At 33.3% G+C, this 23,555-nt stretch overlaps 4 protein-coding genes across 7 annotated transcripts; 3 read left to right on the top strand and 1 right to left on the bottom strand.

The window, feature by feature from the left end:
* The first annotated feature begins 1,446 nt into the window (after positions 1-1,446).
* On the top strand, positions 1,447-4,754 carry LOC107429933 (gamma-glutamylcyclotransferase 2-1). Of its 2 annotated transcripts, none has more exons than XM_060816925.1 (9): positions 1,447-1,753; positions 2,556-2,692; positions 2,804-2,880; positions 3,028-3,084; positions 3,341-3,397; positions 3,522-3,565; positions 3,734-3,805; positions 3,930-4,009; positions 4,146-4,754. In XM_060816925.1, exons 2-9 carry the CDS (start codon positions 2,584-2,586, stop codon positions 4,325-4,327), a joined length of 678 nt encoding a protein of 225 aa, XP_060672908.1. In that variant the 5' UTR covers positions 1,447-1,753; positions 2,556-2,583; the 3' UTR covers positions 4,328-4,754. The 2 variants fall into 2 exon arrangements, with proteins under 2 accessions (XP_060672908.1, XP_060672907.1); XM_060816924.1 differs by having other exon boundaries at positions 1,448-1,753; positions 2,571-2,692.
* A 1,588-nt stretch (positions 4,755-6,342) lies between these two features.
* On the top strand, positions 6,343-9,640 carry LOC107429931 (proteasome subunit beta type-6). The gene is made up of 8 exons (XM_016040706.4): positions 6,343-6,645; positions 6,941-7,017; positions 7,328-7,383; positions 7,515-7,587; positions 8,374-8,485; positions 8,894-8,967; positions 9,161-9,235; positions 9,339-9,640. Exons 1-8 carry the CDS (start codon positions 6,537-6,539, stop codon positions 9,471-9,473), a joined length of 711 nt encoding a protein of 236 aa, XP_015896192.1. The 5' UTR covers positions 6,343-6,536; the 3' UTR covers positions 9,474-9,640.
* Positions 9,641-10,198: 558 nt separating this feature from the next.
* On the top strand, positions 10,199-12,286 carry LOC107429935 (AIG2-like protein D). The gene is made up of 5 exons (XM_016040713.4): positions 10,199-10,437; positions 10,602-10,674; positions 10,830-10,922; positions 11,258-11,341; positions 11,993-12,286. Exons 1-5 carry the CDS (start codon positions 10,304-10,306, stop codon positions 12,134-12,136), a joined length of 528 nt encoding a protein of 175 aa, XP_015896199.2. The 5' UTR covers positions 10,199-10,303; the 3' UTR covers positions 12,137-12,286.
* Positions 12,287-12,354: 68 nt separating this feature from the next.
* On the bottom strand, positions 12,355-21,607 carry LOC107429927 (L-arabinokinase). Of its 3 annotated transcripts, none has more exons than XM_016040701.4 (30): positions 21,404-21,607; positions 21,043-21,262; positions 20,811-20,918; positions 20,608-20,676; positions 20,269-20,352; positions 20,052-20,128; positions 19,700-19,766; positions 19,467-19,524; positions 19,298-19,365; positions 19,149-19,211; positions 18,789-18,842; positions 18,611-18,713; positions 18,421-18,530; positions 18,173-18,292; positions 17,894-17,950; positions 17,391-17,563; positions 17,135-17,297; positions 16,733-16,816; positions 16,475-16,600; positions 16,065-16,195; positions 15,905-15,986; positions 15,194-15,281; positions 14,887-14,930; positions 14,681-14,776; positions 14,513-14,589; positions 13,827-14,048; positions 13,474-13,639; positions 13,305-13,376; positions 12,870-13,073; positions 12,355-12,678 (listed from the first exon to the last, which is right to left on the bottom strand). In XM_016040701.4, the coding sequence occupies exons 2-30, from the start codon at positions 21,148-21,150 to the stop codon at positions 12,556-12,558; spliced, it is 2,997 nt and encodes a 998-aa protein (XP_015896187.1). In that variant the 5' UTR covers positions 21,151-21,262; positions 21,404-21,607; the 3' UTR covers positions 12,355-12,555. The 3 variants fall into 3 exon arrangements, with proteins under 3 accessions (XP_015896187.1, XP_015896188.1, XP_015896186.2); XM_016040702.4 differs by having other exon boundaries at positions 21,043-21,215; XM_016040700.4 differs by having other exon boundaries at positions 21,043-21,204.
* Positions 21,608-23,555: the final 1,948 nt, after the last annotated feature.

The following is a 23,555-nucleotide window of genomic DNA, read 5'->3' as shown; positions in this document are numbered from 1 at the left end:
CGTTTCAATTTACAGAGAGACACCAGCTTCAATCTCCAGTCTTCCTCGGTTTTAAAAAATAAAAATAAAATAAAACTACTCTTTTGCAAATTTTATATTTCCCAAAGTACGTGTGGTAATAGAATATTAATTAATATATTCATATAAGTTAAATATGAATAAATAAATTATTAAATAAATAAATATTATTATATTATTTAATAAATAATTAATAAATCTAATATTAATATGCATAATAATATAATTAAATTAATTTTTTAATCTAAATTCTATAACTTATTGTTCATTGTCATTGAGTTTAGGCATAATCAAACTCCTATGAAAACCTATAATTAATAAATATTATTCTATATGCATATCAAAGACTGATTTGAAAATGAATATAAGTGCAGCATAAAAGTAAACAATATATATATTTTTTCTTTTTTTAATTGGACTTGGTGGAGACTTCTCAGAGTGAGCAAAATACTAGATGGATGGAAGACCAAGACCCGGATTCATATGACACGCGTAAAATTGTTCTCATTGCTCTCAAATTGTTTTTTTTTTTTTTTTTTTTTAATATTTGATTTTCCAGTCAAATTTAACAGCTAGGACGTTTCCTTTTTTGCTTTTTAGCTTTGAACTAGTTATTACTTCAATCTTTGAAATTTAGCAACGGGAATCGGGGACCATATAGACCCAAAAATAAAAAAATAAAAAAATAAAAAATCTGGACTATTTATCTTGGTATTGTATTGGGTCGATGGCAATTTCTGTCAGTCCTCTGCTGGTGGAAAAGAAATTACAACTTGTATAATTTTGCTACAATTTCATAATTTTGAAAATTTCTTAAAATTAAACAAACACAGAATAAGTTTTTTTTTTTTTTTTTTTTATCTCAATTTATTTTATCATTACAGTGACGACAATATCAATATGGAAAAAAACAACCATATATGGTTATTAGTTTGTATAAATCATATGCATATATAACAACTATAAATGGTTAGATATTGCCTACAATACCAACCCTATATGCAGTTATTCTTTATGTGATTAGTTTATTCATTACATCTGCTAAACCAATTGGACTCGAATAGGATTATTATAGGGAAAAAAAAAAATAGTCAGAGGATGCGTATCCAATAAATTCATATTGTAAACTATAAATAAATTATATAGATTAGGAATTTTTTTGGTGCCAGGTTGGTAAGAGTTAGGAGTTGGTCAATCACGCGGTACAAACTATCAAATTTCCAATTGGAGATAAATAAAACAATGGTAATTTTCAAATTTTAAATTTCATGTATGTATGATGATGGTGATGATCATGCATGTATACATACATACATTGACACACATACACATTACATATGTTACAAAATGGGATCACGTGGCACAGTGGGGGATCCCAGTCCTTGGGTAATGGTTTGTTTGTGCACCGTGTCGCCTATAAATTCTCTCCATCTTCCTACCTCCGTGTAAACCATCACAAAGCGAAGAGACAGAGAAGGAGGAGAAAAAAGGCAGAGAGGGAAAGGGAGAGGGAGAGAGAGAGAGAGAGAGAGAGAGAACCCAAACAGAAAATTAACCCAAATTTCGAGGCTAAACCCTAAGCGTGTTTAGCTTCCCTCTCTTTCGTTTCTCTGTTTTTCCTTTTGCACCCCATTGCTCTTTTAAACCTTTCAACTTCTCGGCTTTCGCTTTGAGAGATCACAAGGGATTTTTTTTCTCTCACACTTTCTCGAGAAAATTTTCTTCGGATTTCATTGTAAGTACAGCACATTCATCTTATTTTATTTTATTTTTGTTCTTTGGTTTTGGAATGTAAAATCAAAGCTTAGACAGTCCTGGTGTTTTTCTTTGCATCTTGATCTGTATCGTTTCCTTTGTTATTTTTTGGTTTAAGGTTTTATGAGATTTTTTTCTCTCCATAAAACCGGGAAGTTTTATGCCATGGAAAAAAGCAAGGAAATGTGGGGTTTTCAGCTTTTTTACTACAAAATAAAAAAAAAAAAAAAATATATATATATATATATATATATATATATATATATATATATATATATTTGTTTGATTTTTCCCAATTGATAAAACCATAAATGAACAATGTTTCTCAATGCATTCGAGTAATTGTACCAATTAGACTTTAAGTTGAGTTTCCATTTCGTTTCAGCTGACTCTGAGCTCCATTTTGTGCTTTGGGTTTGGTGGTCTCGAAACCACCCATTGTTTGAATAATCCAAAAATAAAATGGAAATTCAGTGAGGATTCTTGTTTTTCATGTTCAATCTCTGTGCCATCACGTGGGTTGAGATGGCACTTGTTCATTATTCCTTTTGGCGCTTTTTGACTTGGTGACTTGGTTTTGGACCAGCTCTAGGAACTTCAGGGTACTGAGAGGTCAATCCCTCTGTATGAGGCCTTGTGTAATCTGTGTGGAAAAATCTGCAATATAACTTGGAATTTAGTGGGAAATAATAAATGGTCTATTTTATATGTGAAAATTTGTAGATTATTTATGTTTTAAGTGTCTAGACTATTTTATCAAGAAGGTTGTTGATTTTTAATAGATATAATTTTTTCAGGAGTCAAGCAAACATGGTATTCTGGATTTTTGGATATGGTTCACTTATATGGAACCCTGGATTTGAATACGATGAGAAAATAATAGGCTACATCAAGGATTACAGGCGTGTATTTGATCTTGGTAGGTTCCTTTATTCATCAACCCATATGACAATAAGTTATTTTTAAACTCTTGTTTGGCTGGACATTTTATCATAGTGGCTTTTCGTTAATCTCATTTTCTATTTTCCAGCCTGCATTGATCACCAAGGCACACCCGAACATCCTGCCCGAACTTGCACGGTGGAGCAAAAAGAAGGAGCTGTTTGCGTAAGTAGACCCAAACAATTACAAAAATATGTTTTTAAGTATATAGAACGGTTATGAGGTCATGTTTGGTCTATGTTTTTTCCCCCAATTATTTCTGTTCTATGGATTAGTTACCATTTGTTTCTGACTTTTGACTTCTTCCTATAGTGGGGTGCCGTTTTTTGTGTTCGAGGAGGCCCTGAAAAGGAAAAGAAAGCAATGGAGGTAAGGTCTCTATAGGTTTTTCTTTTTTGGTAAATTTGTTAGTATCACGTTATAAGTAGATAGCTATGATAGAGAAAAACACTAACTGCAGATGAAAATGGCATTACTCATTGGTTGGTTACTAACACAAGATGAACAATCATAAACCTGCTACTCGTTCCAAATTAGATCTATTATGCTTCCCGCTTATTTAATACTTCCTGTAATATTAAAGGTGAAAATGTCACTCTAATTTTTCTATTTTTTGTTGATGTAGTATTTGGAACGAAGAGAATGTGAATATGATTCAAAGACTCTTGTAGACTTTTACAAGGTAAGGTTTTTGATTTTACTAGTGTTTTTTTTTTTAATTTTTTAAATAATTTTTTATTGCCTTGAAATGTCGACTTTGGACAGTTTTGTACTCATTTTCCTTGGCTTATGCTTTCTGTAATCAGGAAGGGGACTCCTCCTTGCAGCCTGCTGTAACAGGAGTCATTATGTAAGTTGCTTTGTGTCTTTATTCTCATATGTGTTTTTACCAGTTATTTGTTTATTTTTTTTGGGAATAGAAAGTAAGTTATCAAACTGCTTGGACAATTTACCTAAATATAAGCATTGTCAGCTTGATTCCATCCTAATCAAATGGATCTTGTTCTTTTATTTGCAGTTTCACATCCACTCCAGACAAGGTATCCAACAAATACTACCTGGGGCCTGCTCCGTTAGAGGATATGGCCAGGTAAAGTAGATGTCATAACTTTTTTTTTTCCTTCTTATGATATTAATTTATATATCATATTCAGATATTCTGGTGGAATTCTATTTCTAATGTTTCCTCTCATCTGTGAATTATATTCTCTCAGGCAAATTGCCACTGCGTTTGGACCCAATGGAAATAATAGAGATTATCTTTTCCGCCTAGAGAAAACCATGTTTGATATAGGTGAGTTTTCTTTTCGCACTTGCGGCAATGAATAAATAGAACCTTCCTTGTCGTTTTCAGGATTTATAATTTCAGTTTCTTATTTCCTGATTTCGTACATAGAGGGTAAGATGTTCACTATCTATATGATGAGCAGGCCATGAGGATGACTATGTGATCGAGCTTGCAAATGAAGTGAGAAAGGTACTCGGAATTCCAGGGAAAGGAATTTTGATGGAGAAGTTGGTTGGGGTTGGGGCACCTCATATCCCACACGAAGCCCATATTCCATCCCTTCAACTGCACCCACTTCCAGAAGCTATTGCCATGGACTCATAACTTAAGAAAGCAAACAATCAAACGGAATGGATATCACGGAGCCGGACCTTGAGCCAGAGCCTGAGTCTGCTAACCCTCGTTTCTTCCTTGTGTTACTCCCGCTGGTTTATCCAAGAAGATGGCACTTTTCCTAAGTTTTTTTATTATATTTTAATTTTTTCCCCTTTTTGGAGTTACATCTATCTATGTTGCCCCTTTAACAGTGCTCCCTTTTCTAACCTTCTGAGTAGTTTAGAATTGAGTGCTGCAAACGGCTTGTCCTGGAACTGTTAAGGAATAACTAACAAACATCTTTGTTTTTTAATACCTTTTTTGTTTCGATGTTTTAGGATGTCATTTTATTTGGGCTCAACTAGCGTTGTTATAGCTGCTTGATGGCTAATTTTACTTTTAATGAAAAAAATTGATGTCGTTACTTTATTTTAAATCCATCCCAGCTGTATGATTCTCCATTTTAAGCAAATTTCAAATTGAGTATTGTGAATTGTTATATTCTACCCACTACCAAAATTATAAGAAACAAAAGATAAATTTTCGTTTCTGTAACCGGCTAATTGTTCGAAGTAAATAGATGACTAGCATTTTCCAATCAACTTTTTGTCTTGAAGTTTTTCTGGAACTTTGTATCTGGGTTGCAATAATAAACCAGACTGGCTTAGCTAGAGGATGAGAAACGTCAAAATAAAAGGCGTAATCTTGAATATTTGATTATGAATAGTCTATAAAAGGCATCAATCAAGATAAAGCTAATTGCTGAATGTTGGATCATGCATATGGTTAGTGACTGAGTCGCCTACGACACCACAAGATGTTTAGGAAAAAAGTTGTTTCTTTTCATTAACTTATATGGATATTTATGTAATGTTTGATATATAAAATAGTTATTCTTGAAAAAATAATAACACTTACTCATAGAAATTAAGGGGAAAAAATGACATTCCGATTAGTTATTATCTTGAATTATGTGCAATCTTTAATTTTCATAATTTTTTTCTTCTTAAAAATATCAAATTCAATAAAAATTAATTCAATATATATTTTTAGTATATGATAATTAATTTTGATTTGAGTATATTTTAAATAAGGTAAGAATTTTTATCTTTAAAATAAAAAAAAATAGCAGCTATCAGCTCTTTAAAAAGAATAGTTATTTTTTGAAATAAAAGAATATATAGAATAAATATTTTTTAAATTTAAAACATATCAAATATAATAATAATTAATCTTATAGAATAATTATTCTATTCTCATATTATTTTTGCCCTTACTTTTAAAAATATATATGGATGATAGAATGGAAAAGGCAAAAGGCATCAGACAGGGTCGATGGCTAAAATTTTTCCAGCAGAGTTGTATGGCTAAACATTTTCCATCAGAGTTTGCGTATGGAATTGGCACGGCCAAGGCAAATTCACTACATATTTTTTTTTTTTTGGGTTTTTGTTTCCTCCTCTGTTTGCGATGAAGTAGCTCTACAAATATTTTAAGAGTATTAGGTCGATAAATCTGACTCCTATGAACCACCATTATCATCATCAAGTGTTGTAGACCCATATATTTATTAGCAGTGCTCATACTAGGATTTTGGACAACGTTTTGATAAAACGTTCATTTTACATTGTTTGAGACCTTTTCTTTTTAGGTACATTTCTATAATGTTTATATGAAAAATCTATAATTGGGTTACATATTGGGAAATTCCTACTTCACTTTATATCAGTTAGTGATTTACTGTTTCTTTTTTTTTTTTTTTTTTTTTTGGGGGGGGGGGGTAAAATACATCAATGAGTGTTAAATAAGCCTAATTCATTAAAAGAAAAAAAAAAGAAAAAAGAAAAAGGAAATAAAAAGTCGGTTTTTACCCTAAGAAAAAGTCGTAGCCCAGCCCAGCCTCACCTAATGGGCTTCGCAAGTAAGTCAGAGCCCATCATTAAGTAGGTCCAAATGTTTGGTCCAACCTAACAGAAATAAAAATAAAGAAATAAAGAAAAAGAAAAAGAAAAAGAAAATAAAAAATGAAGAAAGAATGAAAAAGAACTTGTTGCACAAGTAGGCCTAAACGAGAATAAAATAAAATCGAAAACACAGTGTCTGAGACTCTGAGTGTTGGTATTATCATCTTTGCGTGGAGTGTGGAACAGAGCTATTTTTGTGTTTGTTAGGGCTAATTTATTTTGTGTGTGTGTGTGTGAGATTCAGTGCGACTGATATGGATCCGATGGCTGATCTGAACGCCCCTCATTCAATGGGCACCACCATCATCGGCGTCACTTATAACGGCGGTGTTGTTCTCGGAGCCGACTCTCGCACCAGCACCGGTACCATATCTTCTCGCTGCCTTCCTTTTTTTTTTTTTTTTTTTTTGTTTTTCCAAAATTTTCTTTTTATTTGTTTCGGAAAATCAAAGTATTTTCTTTGGGGGGCACAAATTTATGAGGTCTTTCTAATGGACCTGTTGAAGGGTATTAAAATTTACAATCTTAATTTTCTGTGTTTCTCTTGTTTGAATAATTTAGAATTTAATTTAAGAAACCCTAAAAAAGAAAAATGTTAACTTTGTGATTTTATGCTTTTTTTTTCTTTTTCTTTTTTTTTTTTTTTTTTTTTGGTCAGGGTTTTATGTTGCTAATCGTGCTTCCGACAAGATTACGGAGCTCACTGATAATGTCTATGTTTGTCGCTCTGGATCGGTATTCTATCTTTCTCCTTTACTGGTTTTTAGTTTGTTTTTGTTGTGGGGGCAGAAGATGTTAAAAAAATTTAGGATTTATGCTATGCTAACCAACCCCATTTAGCTTGTAATTGAGCAAATTTAATGGCTTTCATTGAACAAATAATAATAATAAAAATTTTGATTAAAATGGAGAGCTTTGATTTTTGAAAAAGAGTTAAATTCCCCTTGTTGTCTTCCTTTTTGTTACAACACTCAGTTCAGAGATGAATGCTACACCTTTAATGCAATTCTACTCACTTAAATTTATGGATCTTTGTATTGGGCAGGCTGCAGATTCGCAAATTGTATCGGACTATGTTCGATATTTCCTTCATCAGCATACGTGGGTTGATTGTGTTCTTTTATTTATTTATTTATTTTTTTCCTTCACTGTTCTTCGTTATCATATGAGGTGATGACAAGTCCATTTACTTTGTTATTGATGTTAAGCCATATTGCTATCTTAATGTGCAGAATACAACTTGGGCAGCCTGCAACTGTCAAAGTGGCTGCAAACCTTATCAGGCTTCTATCCTATAATAACAAGGTTGGCAACATCCAGTACAGTACCTTGATCTTTTTAAACGAATGCTTGTTTTGTTGCGTCTTTCTTGGATTCTGAGCTTGCTTTTAGGTTTCTCTCCTCTTTTGCTTCTTAGTGCTTATGCTACAGAGTAGTGCTTATGCTACAGAGTTTGTATGTATACTTGGATGAACCTTGTTGTGGTGTAAGTGGGTTTTTAGAACATTAATTTTATTGTTCTAAGGGTAATGGGTTACTTGTATCTTCATGGGAAAAACCAAAGACTAAACACTTTCTTTGGTCTGTTTGAGGTGTGTTGGTACCGGTTTGGTCTTTTGATTTCCCCGTATTATTCACCATATCTGGGTTATGAAGCTATGGTATCTTTGACCAAGCAAGGAAGTATACTTCATTTTCACCCAAAAAAATAAAAAAATAAATAAAATAAATAAAAAAATCAACATATTTAAGTTGTTAAGTGCACTGTGTTACAAAATGTCAATTTGCTATAGAAGTAAACTCTTTTTTAAATTCCACTTGAAATGATGATTTTAAATCATGATTCAAATGTGTGTATAATGCAATACTGATGCTTTTTTAAATAATACTTTGGAGACATTGTAAACTCTGTCATGAAAGCAATAACTATCGGAGTTTTATTTGTGTGTGTGTGTGTGTGTGTTAAATATAAAATGAGGGAAGGGGCTGTGAGGGGTTATGTTCTGTCGATGAATGTCTATCTTTTCACTAAAGCATTTCGTGATCATGTATACACTACTATGATTTACCATGATTTTCTGGACTTGGCAGAATATGCTACAAACTGGCCTGATAGTTGGTGGGTGGGACAAGTATGAAGGTGGTAAAATCTATGGGGTTCCCCTTGGTGGAACACTAATAGAGCAGCCTTTTGCCATTGGAGGTATGCTTGTTCTTGTCAAAATTACTAAACAACTTTCCTTACTTTTTGTTACTGGGTCTGATGCATATTCATTTTGTTATTTTACACGCTTATATGTGCTGTCTCACATCTTGCTTTCTTTGGTTTAGTAACATATAACATGAACCTTTTGAATCATACATAATCATCAAATTTGCTTTGGCTTGTATATTGATTGATTGGCTGGGTCTCGATGTGCTCCAGTTAAACTCCAACATTCATTCACTACCGACTGAATTTAGTTGCCATGTTAACCGTCCACTTTGTGAATGTTATAATTTGTGCTTTACTAATGTATGGTTGACCTGGGATAGTTTTGTTCTAACATAAACTGCATTAGCAACAGCTTTAGTCAGTGATTTTGCTCAATTGTGGATGTTTAATTTTCAGGATCTGGCTCCAGTTATCTGTATGGATTTTTTGATCAAGCATGGAAAGAAGGGATGACAAGGGATGAAGCTGAGGTATGTTTCTCTTGAAGTATGTGGGTGCAAGAATTAGTAGGTGCATCGATGAAATTTGTTGTTAACAAGATTTCTGTTTATGAATTTACACATATAAGTAAAAGAACAAGAGGAGAAAAGAAAGCAGTTGTTTTCAGTTGAAGTTTGTATTTGAGTTTTATAGCCTAACAGCTCTTTTGTTGATCTATGACAGAAACTAGTGGTCAAGGCAGTTTCCCTTGCAATTGCACGTGATGGCGCCAGTGGTGGTGTTGTTCGCACTGTCACTGTAAGAATTTTCTCAAAAAACGCTTGTTCAAAGTAGGCAATTACTTTTCGCAATTAGTGCAGCAAAAAATGACTGATTGTCTTGGTATGCTGTTCATTTGCAGATTAATTCTGAGGGAGTGACTAGAAACTTCTACCCCGGGGATCAACTTCCAATCTGGCACGAGGAATTGGAGCCACACAACTCATTACTGGACATACTGAACTCGTCAAGTCCCGAGCCAATGAACATACAATGATGATTTTGTATTTGGTCTTTAGAGCTACAATTAAATGTTTTTCTTTCTTTGCAAAACTTGTTACCCCGAACAGAAGCATGATTTACATCTCCATTTTGGGAGGACTTTGTTATTGTGTTTTTAGTTTTTATGTATGTTGCTTCAATCTACAGGCGAGTTTTAGACCAGACCTTTTGGTGAAATGTGCATTGCGTTATGTTATTTCTCTCTCGCGCACTTATTTGCAGATAGGAGAAATGGAATAAAAAGGATAAGAGCAATCTATACGGACTTCTTTTATTTGTTAATCAATTAATTTATCTGGTTAGAATTATATATTATATTTTGCCCTTTAGAAAACCCAATACTGTAATATATGTTTTCATTTGATTGAAATGGGAAGCTAGGTTGGACAACTTGTACCTCAAATGTATATGATATAATGATTTTAGTGATTGTTGACTTGAAATTAAAATGGAGGATTAAGAACAGAATTTCTTTTTGGGAAAAAAACAAATCAAGGAAACAAGAAATGAGATTTAAAATTAATTTCGAGTGTCAAAATAACTACATATAAAAATAACGTTATCGTTTTGCTTAATCATTTACACTATCCGAAATTTTTTATGCCACTTGTAGAGCAAAGGAAACATAAAAATTAAGAAGGATTTACCAAAAATAATAAAAATTAAGAAAGAGAAAAGATCACGTAATCTGGGGCAAGTAAAAGCAGATGATGGTAACCCCGCACGTGGCACGTGGTGGAATCAATCAAGTATTCAATTCAAAAAAGGCCTGAACTCTCTCCCCACTCTGCGCGATCATTCTGTTCTGTGTTTCAATCCCAAACAATGAGTGCAGTGGGTGTTGGGGGAGCTCAAAGTCTTCACAACGTCTTCGTCTATGGCAGCCTCATGGCAGACGATGTCGTACGAGTCCTCTTGAATCGAGTTCCTCCCTCATCTCCTGCTATCCTCAATAACCAGTCAGTACTCTTTTTATCTACCTCATATAACACTGTTTCTAATTACAAGCTTTTCCATTTGATTTGATGAATGCATTTTTTTTTTTTTTCTGGCACTGTGATTTGTATTTGTATTTGGGTTTGGTTTTGTTTGCTTAAATGTTTTGAGTATGTAAATTTGGCAGTCATAGGTATAGCATCAGAGAACGTGTTTATCCTGCAATTGTACCCCTCAAGACCAAGAAAGTTGCTGGAAAGGTTTGTTTACATAATTGTTTCAGTTTAACAACCATCACACTTATCAAAATCTAGCAGTTTTATAAATTAATATTTAAAAATTTGCAGTTTTATAAATTAATATTTGCTTAGTGGCAAGTTTTGATAATCTTTTCATGAAATTAAGCTCTATGCAGGTTTTGATGGGTATTACCGATCCTGAATTATATGTCTTAGATACATTTGAGGATGTTGAGTATGAAAGAAGCACTGTTGAGGTTTCCTTGACCGTAAGTATAATCCAAATGATCTTTAGATGTTTTTATGCTTTTTTTTTTTTTTTTTTTTTTTTTTTGGGTTGGGTGGTTCCAGCTAGTTTATCCATTATACGATATCAAGTAGATATGAAAAGTTCAAAATATAACTTGCAAAGTATTGAGTGGAAGATGGAGTTCGAGTACTGTACTTACTACCTCTGGAGTTTCTGATGATGGGGAATCTTCTTTCCTGTTTGGTCTTTGACAAAATTTGTGAAGAAATTGTTATCTTGATAGTTTGTGCTTTGTATTAAGAGTGCTGATAAAAAGGAGATTAACAATTTTTTTTTTTTTTCCAACTTTTGCAGGATAATTCCAAGAATGTGCTAGCTCATGCTTACATTTGGAGCAACAAAAATGATCCAAACTTATATGGCGAATGGGATTTCGAGGTAAATTTTTTTTATAAAATTCTTCTTTGTTTAATCTTTATTTTGAGGTAATTTTTTTTTTCAAACAAAGTTCTTCTTTGTTTGATCTTTTCAATATGCATATAGGTTTCCTTTTTATATTCTGCGACCTATAATCTGTTACATTTTCAATATGTCAATACGATATTATCATCACAGGTGATCATTTTCTATCTAGATGATCATCAAAGAATGCGTTTTTCAATTTTCTTTTGTTTTCCTTCTGTTCTAGTCTCAGTGATGTGAAATCTCTCTTTAATTGGCTGTGCTTAATGCCTTGAGGCTTATTTGATAGAATTGTGCTCTCTCTGTGCTTTCTCTCTCCATTTTTTTTCCCTAAGAAAACAAGTTTTGGTTGACACGCCGAAATGTTTTTAGAAAACACAATTTTGTAGCTCCATATTCCCAACCTTTCATAGCATAACAAAGTTCTGCATCTGCTGAATGAAAGTGTTCAATTTTGGCATATGTTTTATCTATTAATTTTCAAATGGATCTTTCTTCTAAAATATAAGTGAAAATCAAAGAGCATCTATGTAGGATTTAATCTTTTTACAAGTTGTCATTCTTGTCTGAAATTTGTCTATACCGCATTTTCATACTTACTTTTTCTCTCATTCTAATTAATTACAGGAATGGAAACGAGCACATATGAATGATTTTGTGAAGATGACAATGGGCTTTAAGGAAGAGCTGGAGCTCCCTGATTCCAAGTCACGAGTTGCCACATATGAGTCTTTCTTCCCGCAGGACGATGAAAACCGCCATACTTCTTGAAATTGTAGATTCTAATCCATGTAAATTATTGGTTTTCAATTTGTGATCCTTGGGGGGGAATTTTAGAGTTTGATTGATTAATAATATGTGGTACAATGGGAACAACATTTCGTTTTTTTGAGAATTTTTCATTTTATTCTTTTGTTTCAACTCTGATCCCTTAATCTTACAATCCATAATGAATTTATAATATTTACCCCCAAAAAAAAAAAAAGAAAGAGAAAATAATGAATTTATAATATAATTCTTGCTGGTACACTTGTTCATTCATTTTAATCAGTCAGCTCAGGAAAGTAACCAGAAACAGAAGGATAATTTTCCTGTTTTAAATTATTACCCAACTGAAGGAATTATTATAAATAATTATATTATCCCCCAACTTATTAAAATGATCTTTTTCTTAATAACAAAGAAATTCATCAAAGCTCCAAGGTAGATGCACGGCGGCGTATTCTTAAATATCCAAACTTCCCAGCACCTGGTGATGAACCCTCGAAAACATATGGCAAATAGCCTGTTGCACCCTTGTATCTCTGTTGAATCTGGAAAATGAGAAAATATACAAACTTGTAAAGATTTATACAGAGAGATGATTGACAATGTAACCTAAAAAAGTCTAGCCATTATGAAAATTTAGATTAAAAGAGCTAAAAGGTGAAAACAAAATAGAATTTATATCGAGTCGATAAAATAAAGGCAAAAGAAAATGAAACTTTTAAATGATAAAAGTTACCTCAAGAATTTGTTGGCTACTTTGTAGACAATTACGGCCAATTACACAAACTGTTCCTCCAGAACCTCCCCCTGTGATCTTGGCTCCATATAATGTGCCGTCGTCATGTTTAGAAGATTTGCCATGCTGCTTTTCCTGTACCAACTGTACAAGCCTGTCTGTCCCATCGGAGCCAAGTCCACAAGCACCGTAGCTGTAGTGGCACTGAAAAATAAAAAACAAAACACAATCATTTTGCATCCTTGCATAGTTCTTTATAGGGACAGCAGAACACAAATGGCTTTTAAAGCGCACGGTTTTCCTATAACTTGATTCTTGTGACAATACACACTCATTATATTTTACTTCCTAAGGTTCCTTCCCATTATATGCAGAAATAGAATTGTAAATCAATCTTACTTCAAGAGTTCGGAAAAGTTAGAAATTTGTATTTACCTGATACAATAGCTCTCCAAGAGATGTAAGTTGTTCATCTGAAGACGCCGATGTTAGCAATGCTTTGAAGGCCTAAAAAGAGTAAATGAAGAGATTCAATTCATGCTCTATCTAAGCTTGATATGCATTTGGTAGGTAAAGTTGATCAACTTTCAAATTGATTCCAAACCTTGACACGGAAATTCTCGTATATGGGATGTCTTGCAGATGCTGTTACTCCATAATTACGCTTTGGATCAATTACTGTGACTGCATCATTGTGGTCAACATAGTTCTCCAGAAATGTCTCACCAAGTATGGATTCTGGAAGCAGCTTAGCATACCGGGCGTCATATCTGCAATTCAAACATCAAATAAGTAAACAAATGAGGGATCAATATCCATCTCCTAGTTTGAGAGAAATTTCAACATGCATTGAATCATCTAACAGTTAGTACACTAATGGAAAGTGTAAAAACATTTTAGTTAATCTTTTCACCCTCAAACTTGGAAATAATTTAAATACCCCCTAAAATACCTTACCTGTGAGGTGACAAGTTGCATAGATAATCTAAAGAAGCTTCAGCTTTCAGAAGGTCAACACCTTCATCCTGTAATTCATCTGGGCTTAATCCACTTGGATACGAATTTAACCCATTTGCACTTGGCAGTAATCGAGACAAAGCAGATGATGCTACAGACTTTATCATCTTTCGACCCATAAAGGCACCTACTCTGACAGATCCATAGTCGGCACCTCCCACACTACAAATAAAGAGGACAGTGATGTCAAGGGTCAGGAACAACACAGAGTATTACACCATTGTAAAAGGGGAATTGAAGAGGTTAATAATCTGATAAAATTTATTTAAAAACGACATGGAATACACAAATAAGAACAACGTTTTCTCCAGTCGAGGGAAACCATATGGATGTACAATGTTTAAAATGTTAAAAGAATGAAAAAAATAATATGAAAAGAAAGATGAAATAGCCCTAGAATAGATAAACCTTTCTTATTCCTAATGTCAACTCTTGAGATGTACACATAATTAAAATTTTTACTTCATCGCTGATCCTCAGATCATATATGAACAATAAAGACAAGATAAAAATAGCATTATTATCCCTGACAAACAATAAGACCATTTATGATTTTCCAATGTAAATAACCACAATAAAAGTCAATACATATAGAAATATATGGATATTATTAATAGAAGTCCTACCTGTGCCGTATTCCTGAATCAATTCCCCAGAACCGAATATGCTCAGGAATTTCTACAAGTCCAAGAACCTCAGCTGGCTGCAAAAATAAAGAGAAATTCCAAAATTATTTCTTGTTCAGAAAGCAATCCAAAAAAAGGCAGCAGCAGCATCATTTGAGGCATGTGTACCTGGCACACCATTGCAAGAAGTTTGTCAGCTTCACCACAAGCTGAAGCCATCTGGTCCATAACACCACATGGAGCTCCAACAATATGATTCTCCACCTAAAACAATTTGGAAGAATAATCCATAGAACATACACAAGATATAAAATAACAAAATAGCAAGAATGTGGGAAACAGTAATGAATTGGATGCCGTGTTAAAGGTGATACCTTTTGGCAAAGCAAAGCAAGATCTCTGGGACTGATTGTTAATTCTGTGAAGTATAAAAAAAGGTTGAGCCATTTGTTATTGCAAGACAAGTAATGCAGATTTTAGGACTTCGGTTTTGATTCCTTGTGTAGAACTTTTTAATAAGATTAATACTCAATCTTCTACACAAATGTAGAACCTACTAAGAATGTTCTATATGCAGCATAATCCATGACCATTTCTGTCATATTTCAGAAAGAAACCAAGGATGCAATTTATATCTGATAAGAATTCATATAAACAGCAAAGCTAAAGTGATGAACTTACCATGAGCAGCAGCTATGGCAGACATGCTAGCAACCTCCACAGAGGCAGAAGAAGATACACCTTTGCCTTCAGGTACTGTAGAGCAAACCTGTGTGTTCATCATACTTGGGCGTTAGTAGCATACTCCTGTAATGTAGAGATAAACAATTGTGCCACATGCACACTACATGTAGTAAAGATTTGAATAACCCATATGAATGTGATGACTTTGTCACCACATGCATTAATCTAAGCATCAATGTTAATAATGGCTTGTTATTACATCCTTAATTGCCAGCCTCTAATCCATCTCAATAAAACATGAAATGCACCAAAAACTTCAGAACTCTCCAGATATGTCTAGCAGGTCTCATGTTTATATCCAAGAGAAAGCATACGTGAAAGGATTTCTTCTGTCCAAGTGTCATTTACCTTGAGCACTAGGAATATTTTAATATGTAGCACTGGCATGGGATTCTAGATATTTAACAACACATTACTTTCCAAGTAACCATGTTCTTTATCACTCTATTTATGCATATAATAATAAAAAAAAAAAGAAGAGAAAACAAAGAGAAAAGCAAGAAAACTGATGTTTGCAGTAGCAATAAAACAAAAATTCCCCAACAACATAAAATCCAAGCAAAACCGATGTTTGCAATAGCAATAAAACAAAAGTTCCCCAACAACATAAAATCTTCATAACTTTGAGAAGGTAGGGAAAACATATACCAGCATACTGATACTATCTTCAAAACGGACGTCTAATTCTGTCATTAAAACCAGAATTGCACCTGCAACATATGCTGCCCATCTAAAATACAAACCAAGTTAGTAGGATATAAAGGTAAACAAACATACACAAAAAGCATAAAAAGAAGAAGAAACCCACTTTTGAGAAGGATCTTGAGCAAAGTATCTCTTTGCCTTCTCATATGACAATGGCTTATCTCCATCCATAAAATCAGATAGATCCATGTCAAAGGTTGGGCCACGGTTGCTCAATTCTGAGCCATATGATACCTGATGCAACCAACCAAACAAAGAAGCAAATAAATCAGGGGGGAAAAAATCAATGCAGTTGCAAATTTTTCTATATTATATATTCTCTATGCTGTAGCAGACAATTATGCTCCATTAAAATAAGAACCCTTCCATATTATAACTTCAAAATTTTCTACATTATATATTCTCTACACTTTAAACCTGTTCACTATCCCAAAAGAACTAGAAAATTGATTCATCTTTTTTACGATGGAAGGAATAAAAAATAAAGACTTAATTCAAAAGTGTGACACATACAATTTGAAGGACAGGTGTTGGTCCTTGTCCTTTGGCATGCTGCCGAGCCTGCACTTGTTTCCAAAGTCTATGTTTACTCGGATGATTCCTTTGAATAGCAACATGGCAGGCTTCTCTAATTGGCATCTGTAAGAGAGGAAATAGGGAAATTAAAAACCACTTAAGCAGAGTTGACAGAAGTTTCCTGAAGCAAAAATTGCTATACAAATTTCTTCCAGGGCATTAAAATTGCATGATGTACAATGTCAGATATTATACCTGCAAGACAAGGCTTCCTGAATAGTCAGCAATCCCTCCCATTACATCTAAGCGCCCAGGTGCTCTTGTGACAAAAATGTCTTCCTGTATTGAAAATAAACATATATTATTACATAAATGTTAAGAGAATTTGTAGATGCTAAGAGCTCTGAATGTTTCCATGTATATGCTTGCATGTGTCATTGTGTGAACAAACTCATGTGTGTGCATGCACATGTATGCAATTGTGAACGTATGCATGCATAAGTCTTGAAATAAAAATAGAAATTCTTCCTAAAGCATATTTAAACTTCAAAGTCAAGATCTCAAGCAAATCATCAAACATCAACAAGAAATAGTCATTATGCTCATCTATATCAACCCTTTTGAAATAGACAATGAGTTGGGTTAAAATAGAACGACCTTCCAATTAAACAGTCCAGCTGCAGCCTTGCGCTCCCTCATCCAACGTTTTTCAGGTCCAGAGTCACAGAAACTGTCTAGTTCTGCTAAGCTCTTCAGAAAAGTCATTGTATCTGAGAGACCTTGAGGATCTCCATGGAGAATCTCAAAGTCCTCAACGAACCTGAAAGTGTTAAAAAAATCCATAAAATTAGAAAAGGCATGTTATAAATTCTATTATCAAAATAGGATTTAAAAATAAATAAATAAATCTCACGACTTCACTAGGGAGCTTCTCTCGCTTATCTGGAAAGTTGGTGATCCACCACGCACACCAAGTTCACTTTCAGCATTTGCATACCACTCAGGAATGGAAATATCTCGTCCAGGCACCCTTTGTAGTTGATACCCAAGAACTATGGCATCACGCAACCTTCTTGCCCCACTTAGCTATATTCCAAATAAGCAAAAATGGAATTAGGATATGAATTTTCTTCCGCCCTGAGGAGAAATATCCTTGATTTTCGTAACATGTTTTAATAGGAAATGTGATAATTCCAGCACCCAATAATTTTCCCTTCATTTTTCGGTTGGCACCATTTTGTACTCACTAACCTTTCATAATTATTTTCTATATGTCATCCCTGAGATTTGAATTTATAATTTTGTTGGCTATGAGTTTAAATAAGAGGACTGGAACTGATGCAAGAAGATTGAAATCCCCAGGCATTTGTCTACACTCTATGCTAACCACAATGATAATAGTAAAACTCAGCATACCTTATCTGATGCCCAGTTTTTCCCAATAGCCGTCTCCTGCAAGATGTGCGCTGCCACCTACAATTTTAAGATTTCATTAAGAAATAATTATCTATTGTCAAATGATTCAAACCAACAAGGATCACATATAAAGTTTCTTAATAGATGACAGGAAACTACAACGTAATTCAAGAAATAATGTGAAGCAGCAAAACTTTTGTTAAAAAAGGGAATATTTATAGATTTCCCCCAAATCACAAGATTTAACCAACAGCGAAATTCCATACAAGAAGAGAGTACCTCACCACCATTGATGCCACCTTCATAGCATGGTTTCAAACTGATTGCACGTAGAAGGTAAGGTTCCCAGTGACCAGTGAGTAAATCCCTCCTAATCATCTCAACCCCACCTTGATAATACTGTTTTAAGTTTAAAATAACAGATAAATCAGAGAAGACTATAACAGAAGATATGTGTTCACTAGCATAGGAGTTTTAATCAGAATTGATAATATATATATATATATAAATTAAAGTAACTATTGTACCTCGAGCATATTTCTCAAGAAAGGTTCTTCATTGAAATAATCTCTGCGTACAAAGACAAATGGCAGTTTGTATGCCAATGCTTCACTCACAGTGCCATATCCAATTTTTCCTGCAAGAAAAAAAAGTACTTTTAAATTTAATCCGCATCCATTAAATCCGCCTTATCTAGAAACAAAATTCAGTTCCTACCAAGCATACAGTCAGATGCTGCCATAACATCAGGTGTATATACATCTTTTGCAAGCTTCATGAAATTTGGAGGAAGCTCCTGGCCGTCAGAACCACCGCAAACCTGGTTCAAAGAACAATAAGCACAAATAATTGACATACAACAAAAAAAGATGTATAGATATGACGTGAATGATACCAGGCACAACCAGCCAGAAGGTAAATACTCCTCCTTCAACTTCCAGCCTGCAGGCTGCAAAGGCGAGAAAGCAATAAAGCAGTACACTTAGAATAAAGTGGAGGACACAAGCATTTGCAGCTAAGGCAAAGATTACATCAAAAAAATTTCCAAATAAAATGATTGGCAAGCACATTGTAAGAGAGCAATCTGCAAATTCAGTTGACCAGGTTGCAATATTTCCACATGTTAGTGAATTTGAAGATATACGTGATCTGTATATTAGTATAGCACTCCCTGATATTTGATGAAGGATTATGCACAAGATGAAACTTAAAGTAGGGCTATAGTACATAAAAACATGATCATTCTGTCACATACCTGTCCACCAAAGTTGAGGATAACTACTTTCACATCATCTCCGATTCCAAGTTCCTTCCTCACCTATATAACAAGAAAATGATTAATGACCTATATTATGAATTAAAAAGCAATATAAGAGTTTTAATAAAGATAGGGGAGATAGAAACCTCTTTGCGGGATTTGTACAACCTCCTAACAACCAGAGGTACATCAATCACATCACGGAAAGCAGGCACTGTAAAAGGTAACATACATTTTGAGAATATGTACAAAATTGAGAACAATAAAATAGTGACAGAAGACACTGTCTTGGAACAGCGAACATAAAATACATACTCGGGCAGTATCCTGGGAGGCGGATCAGAAACTCACAGTGAGAGTAATCTTCTGCGATCTGTATTAGTTCAAAAGACTCAAACTTTATCATAATTGAAAAGCAGAAAACGCCAGAAGGAAAAACTCAAAGACAAAAGAAAGTAAATTCTAAAGCACCATAACATCGAGCAAGTCAGACTAACAACTTCAAGTCCTTCTAGACAACAAAATTTATTCAAGCACACAAAGTTCACCTGCCAAACTATGGAACGATGATGGTTTCCAGCAGCCATCACATACTCTGCATAGATGAAGTCCCAACTACAAATGGAAACAGAGGATAAACAGAAAACAGATAAGACAGGTGAGAATAACTCATTATAGCTATTATCATAATAACTGGATGGTTAAATAACTAAGGACTGTGCAGACTTGTGTAACTTATTTCATAACCCATAAAGAATGTATAACTAATTGCAGCATGTAAGAACATCCTTATTCAATGATTGTTAGGCTGGTTCCTATAGAAATAACCGAGCACTGAAATCAGACGATGTTACTGTAGTTGATAAGAAGTATGCAAGAATCCCAGCAGTAACAAGTCACCTGAAGTTGGTAACACAAACAGAGCGAATTCCAGCATCTGCAGCTGCACGGCATGCAACTGGAACAACATCTGAGACCTGTTTTTTTTTTTTTTTTTTTTTTTTTTTTTTTTATCAGCACCACTAAATGTCACCAAATTCCGTCGCTTAATTCAATTAAACCGAGTAAACTAATCAGCAATCAACTAAAAAGAACAACAACAACAACAACAGAGTACCACTAAGTCAGCTTTGATGGAGTTCAGCCACTCTGCTTCTGTTTCCAAAATTTTAGCCCGGGGTACCACTGCTGTCTCTGAATACTAGAACCACCCAAATATACAAAAAGAAATAAAAAGTTAGAGGGAAAAAAAAAAAAAAAGAAAAAAGAAAAAAAAAGTATGAACTTTTAAAATGCACAACCAAAATAAAGAAGAATAAAAATATTGTATTTTAAGGAAAAAAAAAGTACCCAAAAAAAAAAAAAAAAAACAATTTCGAGTAAATTGCGATACCGATCATTAGCCAGTAACCACCAAAAAGAGGGAAAGAAAAAATGACAAAAATTTTTTGAGTACCTTCTCCAAAGAGGCAAGGCGATCGACAGTCAATGCATCAGCCTGAACTGCTCCGCAGTCAAGCAGCACCTGATAGACATTACAGTGTTCCATTAACAGAGTTGCATAAAATCATTAAAAAAAAAAAAAAAGAAGGAAAAGATCGTATCATTGTTGTGAATTAGCGAACTTTATATCAAATTGGCGTGCGATTGGTTCTTTACCTTGCGAATAAAAAGCCTAGGGGACTCTATTGCCGAAGTGAAAACGAAGTCAGGAGCTCCAGTAACGACGTGCACATCATGTCCCGCGAGAATTAGATGCCGAACCACCTATCACATTCCACCGATCACATCCTGATCAGCAACAATCACAACACTTTCTGGTTCCAATTTTATCTAAAAATTCATGCAATCATATATATATATATATATAATCAATTAGAGAGAAACAGACCTCAACGACGCGAGTGGCGTGGCCGAATCCATGGCCGGTTACATAGTAAGCGAAGACCAAGTGATTCCTTGACGCCGATACTCCATCATTCTCCGCATCAATCCTCATTTTGCCGATTCTGATTCCTTCGCTACTTCTTCTTCCTCCTCTGTATCTCTCTGACTAAAAGAGGTCTATTACCAAAAAAGCATCTCTGACTAAATGGTTCTAAATATAAACCCTGGACGAAGAAGAATAATAATAATTTTTCCGAATTAAATGGAGGATATGGATTTTTATTTCCTATATTTTATTTTTTACTTTTTCACATTTTTTATAAAAAAAATATAAAAATAAAAAAGAAATGGATAAGTACGGTTACGTTGTTCATACGGAGCTGAGGTGTTCATAGAATGGTTTGTCTTTATCCAATCTCGATTTCTTGTTCTTCCATGTCTCAACTCTCAACAGCTTTTTGGTCGTTGCAGAGATCGGTTGAAACTGCGTCGACGCCACCTCAGCTTTTCAAAGTTTAAAAATATTCTCTTCTTCCTTGTATCTTTTTCCGTCTCTAAATTCTCCTATAATTAGGGAAAAATTAGTCGTTTTAATTTTTTATCAAAATATTACGATTTCAAACTTTTTTTTTTCCACTTTTAAACAAAGCCCAGTATCCAAAAAATATCTAAATATGTTGGCTTTATAACAGGATTAACATTTCAATAGGATTTTTTTTTAATCGATAAGGGAAAAAAAAAAAAAAAGAAAAGAAAAATCTCAACGGACATGGACTATTTTCTTCATAATTTGTTATGCAGAGTATCTTAAAATATTTATTCCTTTTATTGTTTTTAAACACGGAATATATTTTCTCTCAACCAAATTGAAAACCAAAAAAAAAAACAAAAAAAAAAAAAAACCTTTTAGTTAGTCATCTAAATTCTAATAAATCAAATAATGAGGTATTAAAAGGTAATGGTTAAAATTGAAAACCGCATATCTATTTCCAATGAAAGGAAACAATACTTGTTCTATGTCACGTGCTATATATAAAATAGATAAATTAAAAAAAAGACATTTAAATGTTTTTTCCATTATTGAAAATGCGAGTATATCAATTTTTTTTTTAAAAAAGAGAGTGTGGATTTCATTAGCTAGGAACAAGACAAGAAACATTTTTATTTTCTTATGGATGATATTATTTACATGAAAACTACAAAAATTAATAAAGCTTGTGTCTTAATTACATGGTAGCGAGGTCTAATTTTATTTGATAAAATTTGGTTCATTAGTTTATTATCTGTACTAGTTGATCAAATTTTGTAAAACTAAACTAATATAGCCAAATTAAATATCTTAAAAGTTGAGTCTTTTCCTTTTTTTTTTTTTTTTTACTATATTATTAGTGATAGGTACATGAAATACTTTTTTTTCATAACGTAGATGTAATATGACGTGTTCTTTTATATTATAGTGCAATGCAACCAATATAAAAAGTGGCATGATTAAAGTCAACACCTTTTTAACGGAGGTAACGGTGGATTTTGAAGTGAAATGGCATACGACAGCAAAACCTATATTACGTGTGGCTAATAGTATTGATGATTAACCCATGTCCCATACTATGTGGGAGTTGCATGTAAAAAGCCAAGCCACAAAAGCTAGCCAATGAGAATGGAGACCACAACATATCCGTAATTCCATTTTGAGTAATGCTTTTTTCGCTAAAAAAATATTCCTTCTAGCATTATCATAAGCATTAAGTTGTAGTATGTACTTATGTAATACTGCAGTATGAGACAATTTAAAGTAGTAATAATTAAGGATGGACATGGATTGGGTTGGTTCGGTTTTGGATCGAAATACAATCCAATCCATAAATATCGATTTTTTTAATTTACAATTCAAACCAAACCATTGAAGTATTAAATCCAAACCAAACCAAATCATTTATGATCGGTTTGGTTTGGATTGGTTGATCAGTTTGAAACTTACTAATTTATAAATATATTTTTCAAATATAAAATATAAATAATAAATTATAATTATCCAAACATAAAATACAATTAGAATAATACAACATAGTCTACAATGAAAAATAAAGAATAAAATGTAGCAAATGATACACATCATGCACTTATTAAATAGCAAACATTAATGTCATCATCTCACTCCTATAAAATCAAATTAAAATTGTTAGAACAAATAATGTAAAATAATACATTCGTCAAAATTCATTCACTCAAGAATCAATGCATAATTCCTTTTTTTTTTTTTTTTTTTTACTTTAGAACTTTGGTAAATCATAAGTCAATCAACGTTGACAGGTTCACTAATTTTAGTTGATTCTATAAGCTCTACAAAGATCAAAACAATAAAATTAGCAATAAATTATATTTAAACATTTATATATATATATATACATATAAGTAACAATTGGATACAATATATGTAGATATATATATGATGGGGATGTAAAAAAAATATATATATTATGGTGATGGTGATGGACTGGTGGTGGGCGGCAACAAAGG

The sequence above is a fragment of the Ziziphus jujuba genome, chromosome 5 (genome assembly GCF_031755915.1).
Source record: "Ziziphus jujuba cultivar Dongzao chromosome 5, ASM3175591v1".
Lineage (NCBI taxonomy): Eukaryota > Viridiplantae > Streptophyta > Magnoliopsida > Rosales > Rhamnaceae > Ziziphus > Ziziphus jujuba.
Note: the sequence above shows the minus strand (reverse complement) of the source record. Positions and strands in the feature narration are given on the sequence as shown.

Bases quoted from the DNA above. Each gene is read 5' to 3' on its own strand.
- LOC107429933 (XM_060816925.1), top strand. From the start codon at position 2,584: ATGGTATTCTGGATTTTTGGATATGGTTCACTTATATGGAACCCTGGA. The intron at 3,398-3,521 runs GTAAGGTTTTTG...TTCTGTAATCAG, and splicing joins CTCTTGTAGACTTTTACAAG to GAAGGGGACTCCTCCTTGCA. The intron at 4,010-4,145 runs GTGAGTTTTCTT...TATGATGAGCAG, and splicing joins GAAAACCATGTTTGATATAG to GCCATGAGGATGACTATGTG.
- LOC107429931 (XM_016040706.4), top strand. From the start codon at position 6,537: ATGGATCCGATGGCTGATCTGAACGCCCCTCATTCAATGGGCACCACC. The intron at 7,018-7,327 runs GTATTCTATCTT...TGTATTGGGCAG, and splicing joins ATGTTTGTCGCTCTGGATCG to GCTGCAGATTCGCAAATTGT. The intron at 7,588-8,373 runs GTTGGCAACATC...TGGACTTGGCAG, and splicing joins TTCTATCCTATAATAACAAG to AATATGCTACAAACTGGCCT.
- LOC107429935 (XM_016040713.4), top strand. From the start codon at position 10,304: ATGAGTGCAGTGGGTGTTGGGGGAGCTCAAAGTCTTCACAACGTCTTC. The intron at 10,675-10,829 runs GTTTGTTTACAT...AGCTCTATGCAG, and splicing joins CCAAGAAAGTTGCTGGAAAG to GTTTTGATGGGTATTACCGA. The intron at 10,923-11,257 runs GTAAGTATAATC...CAACTTTTGCAG, and splicing joins CTGTTGAGGTTTCCTTGACC to GATAATTCCAAGAATGTGCT.
- LOC107429927 (XM_016040700.4), bottom strand. The intron at 19,767-20,051 runs GTGACTTGTTAC...TTCCATTTGTAG, and splicing joins GTTTGTGTTACCAACTTCAG to TTGGGACTTCATCTATGCAG. The intron at 17,951-18,172 runs GTACTCTCTTCT...TTAAAATTGTAG, and splicing joins GTGGCATCAATGGTGGTGAG to GTGGCAGCGCACATCTTGCA.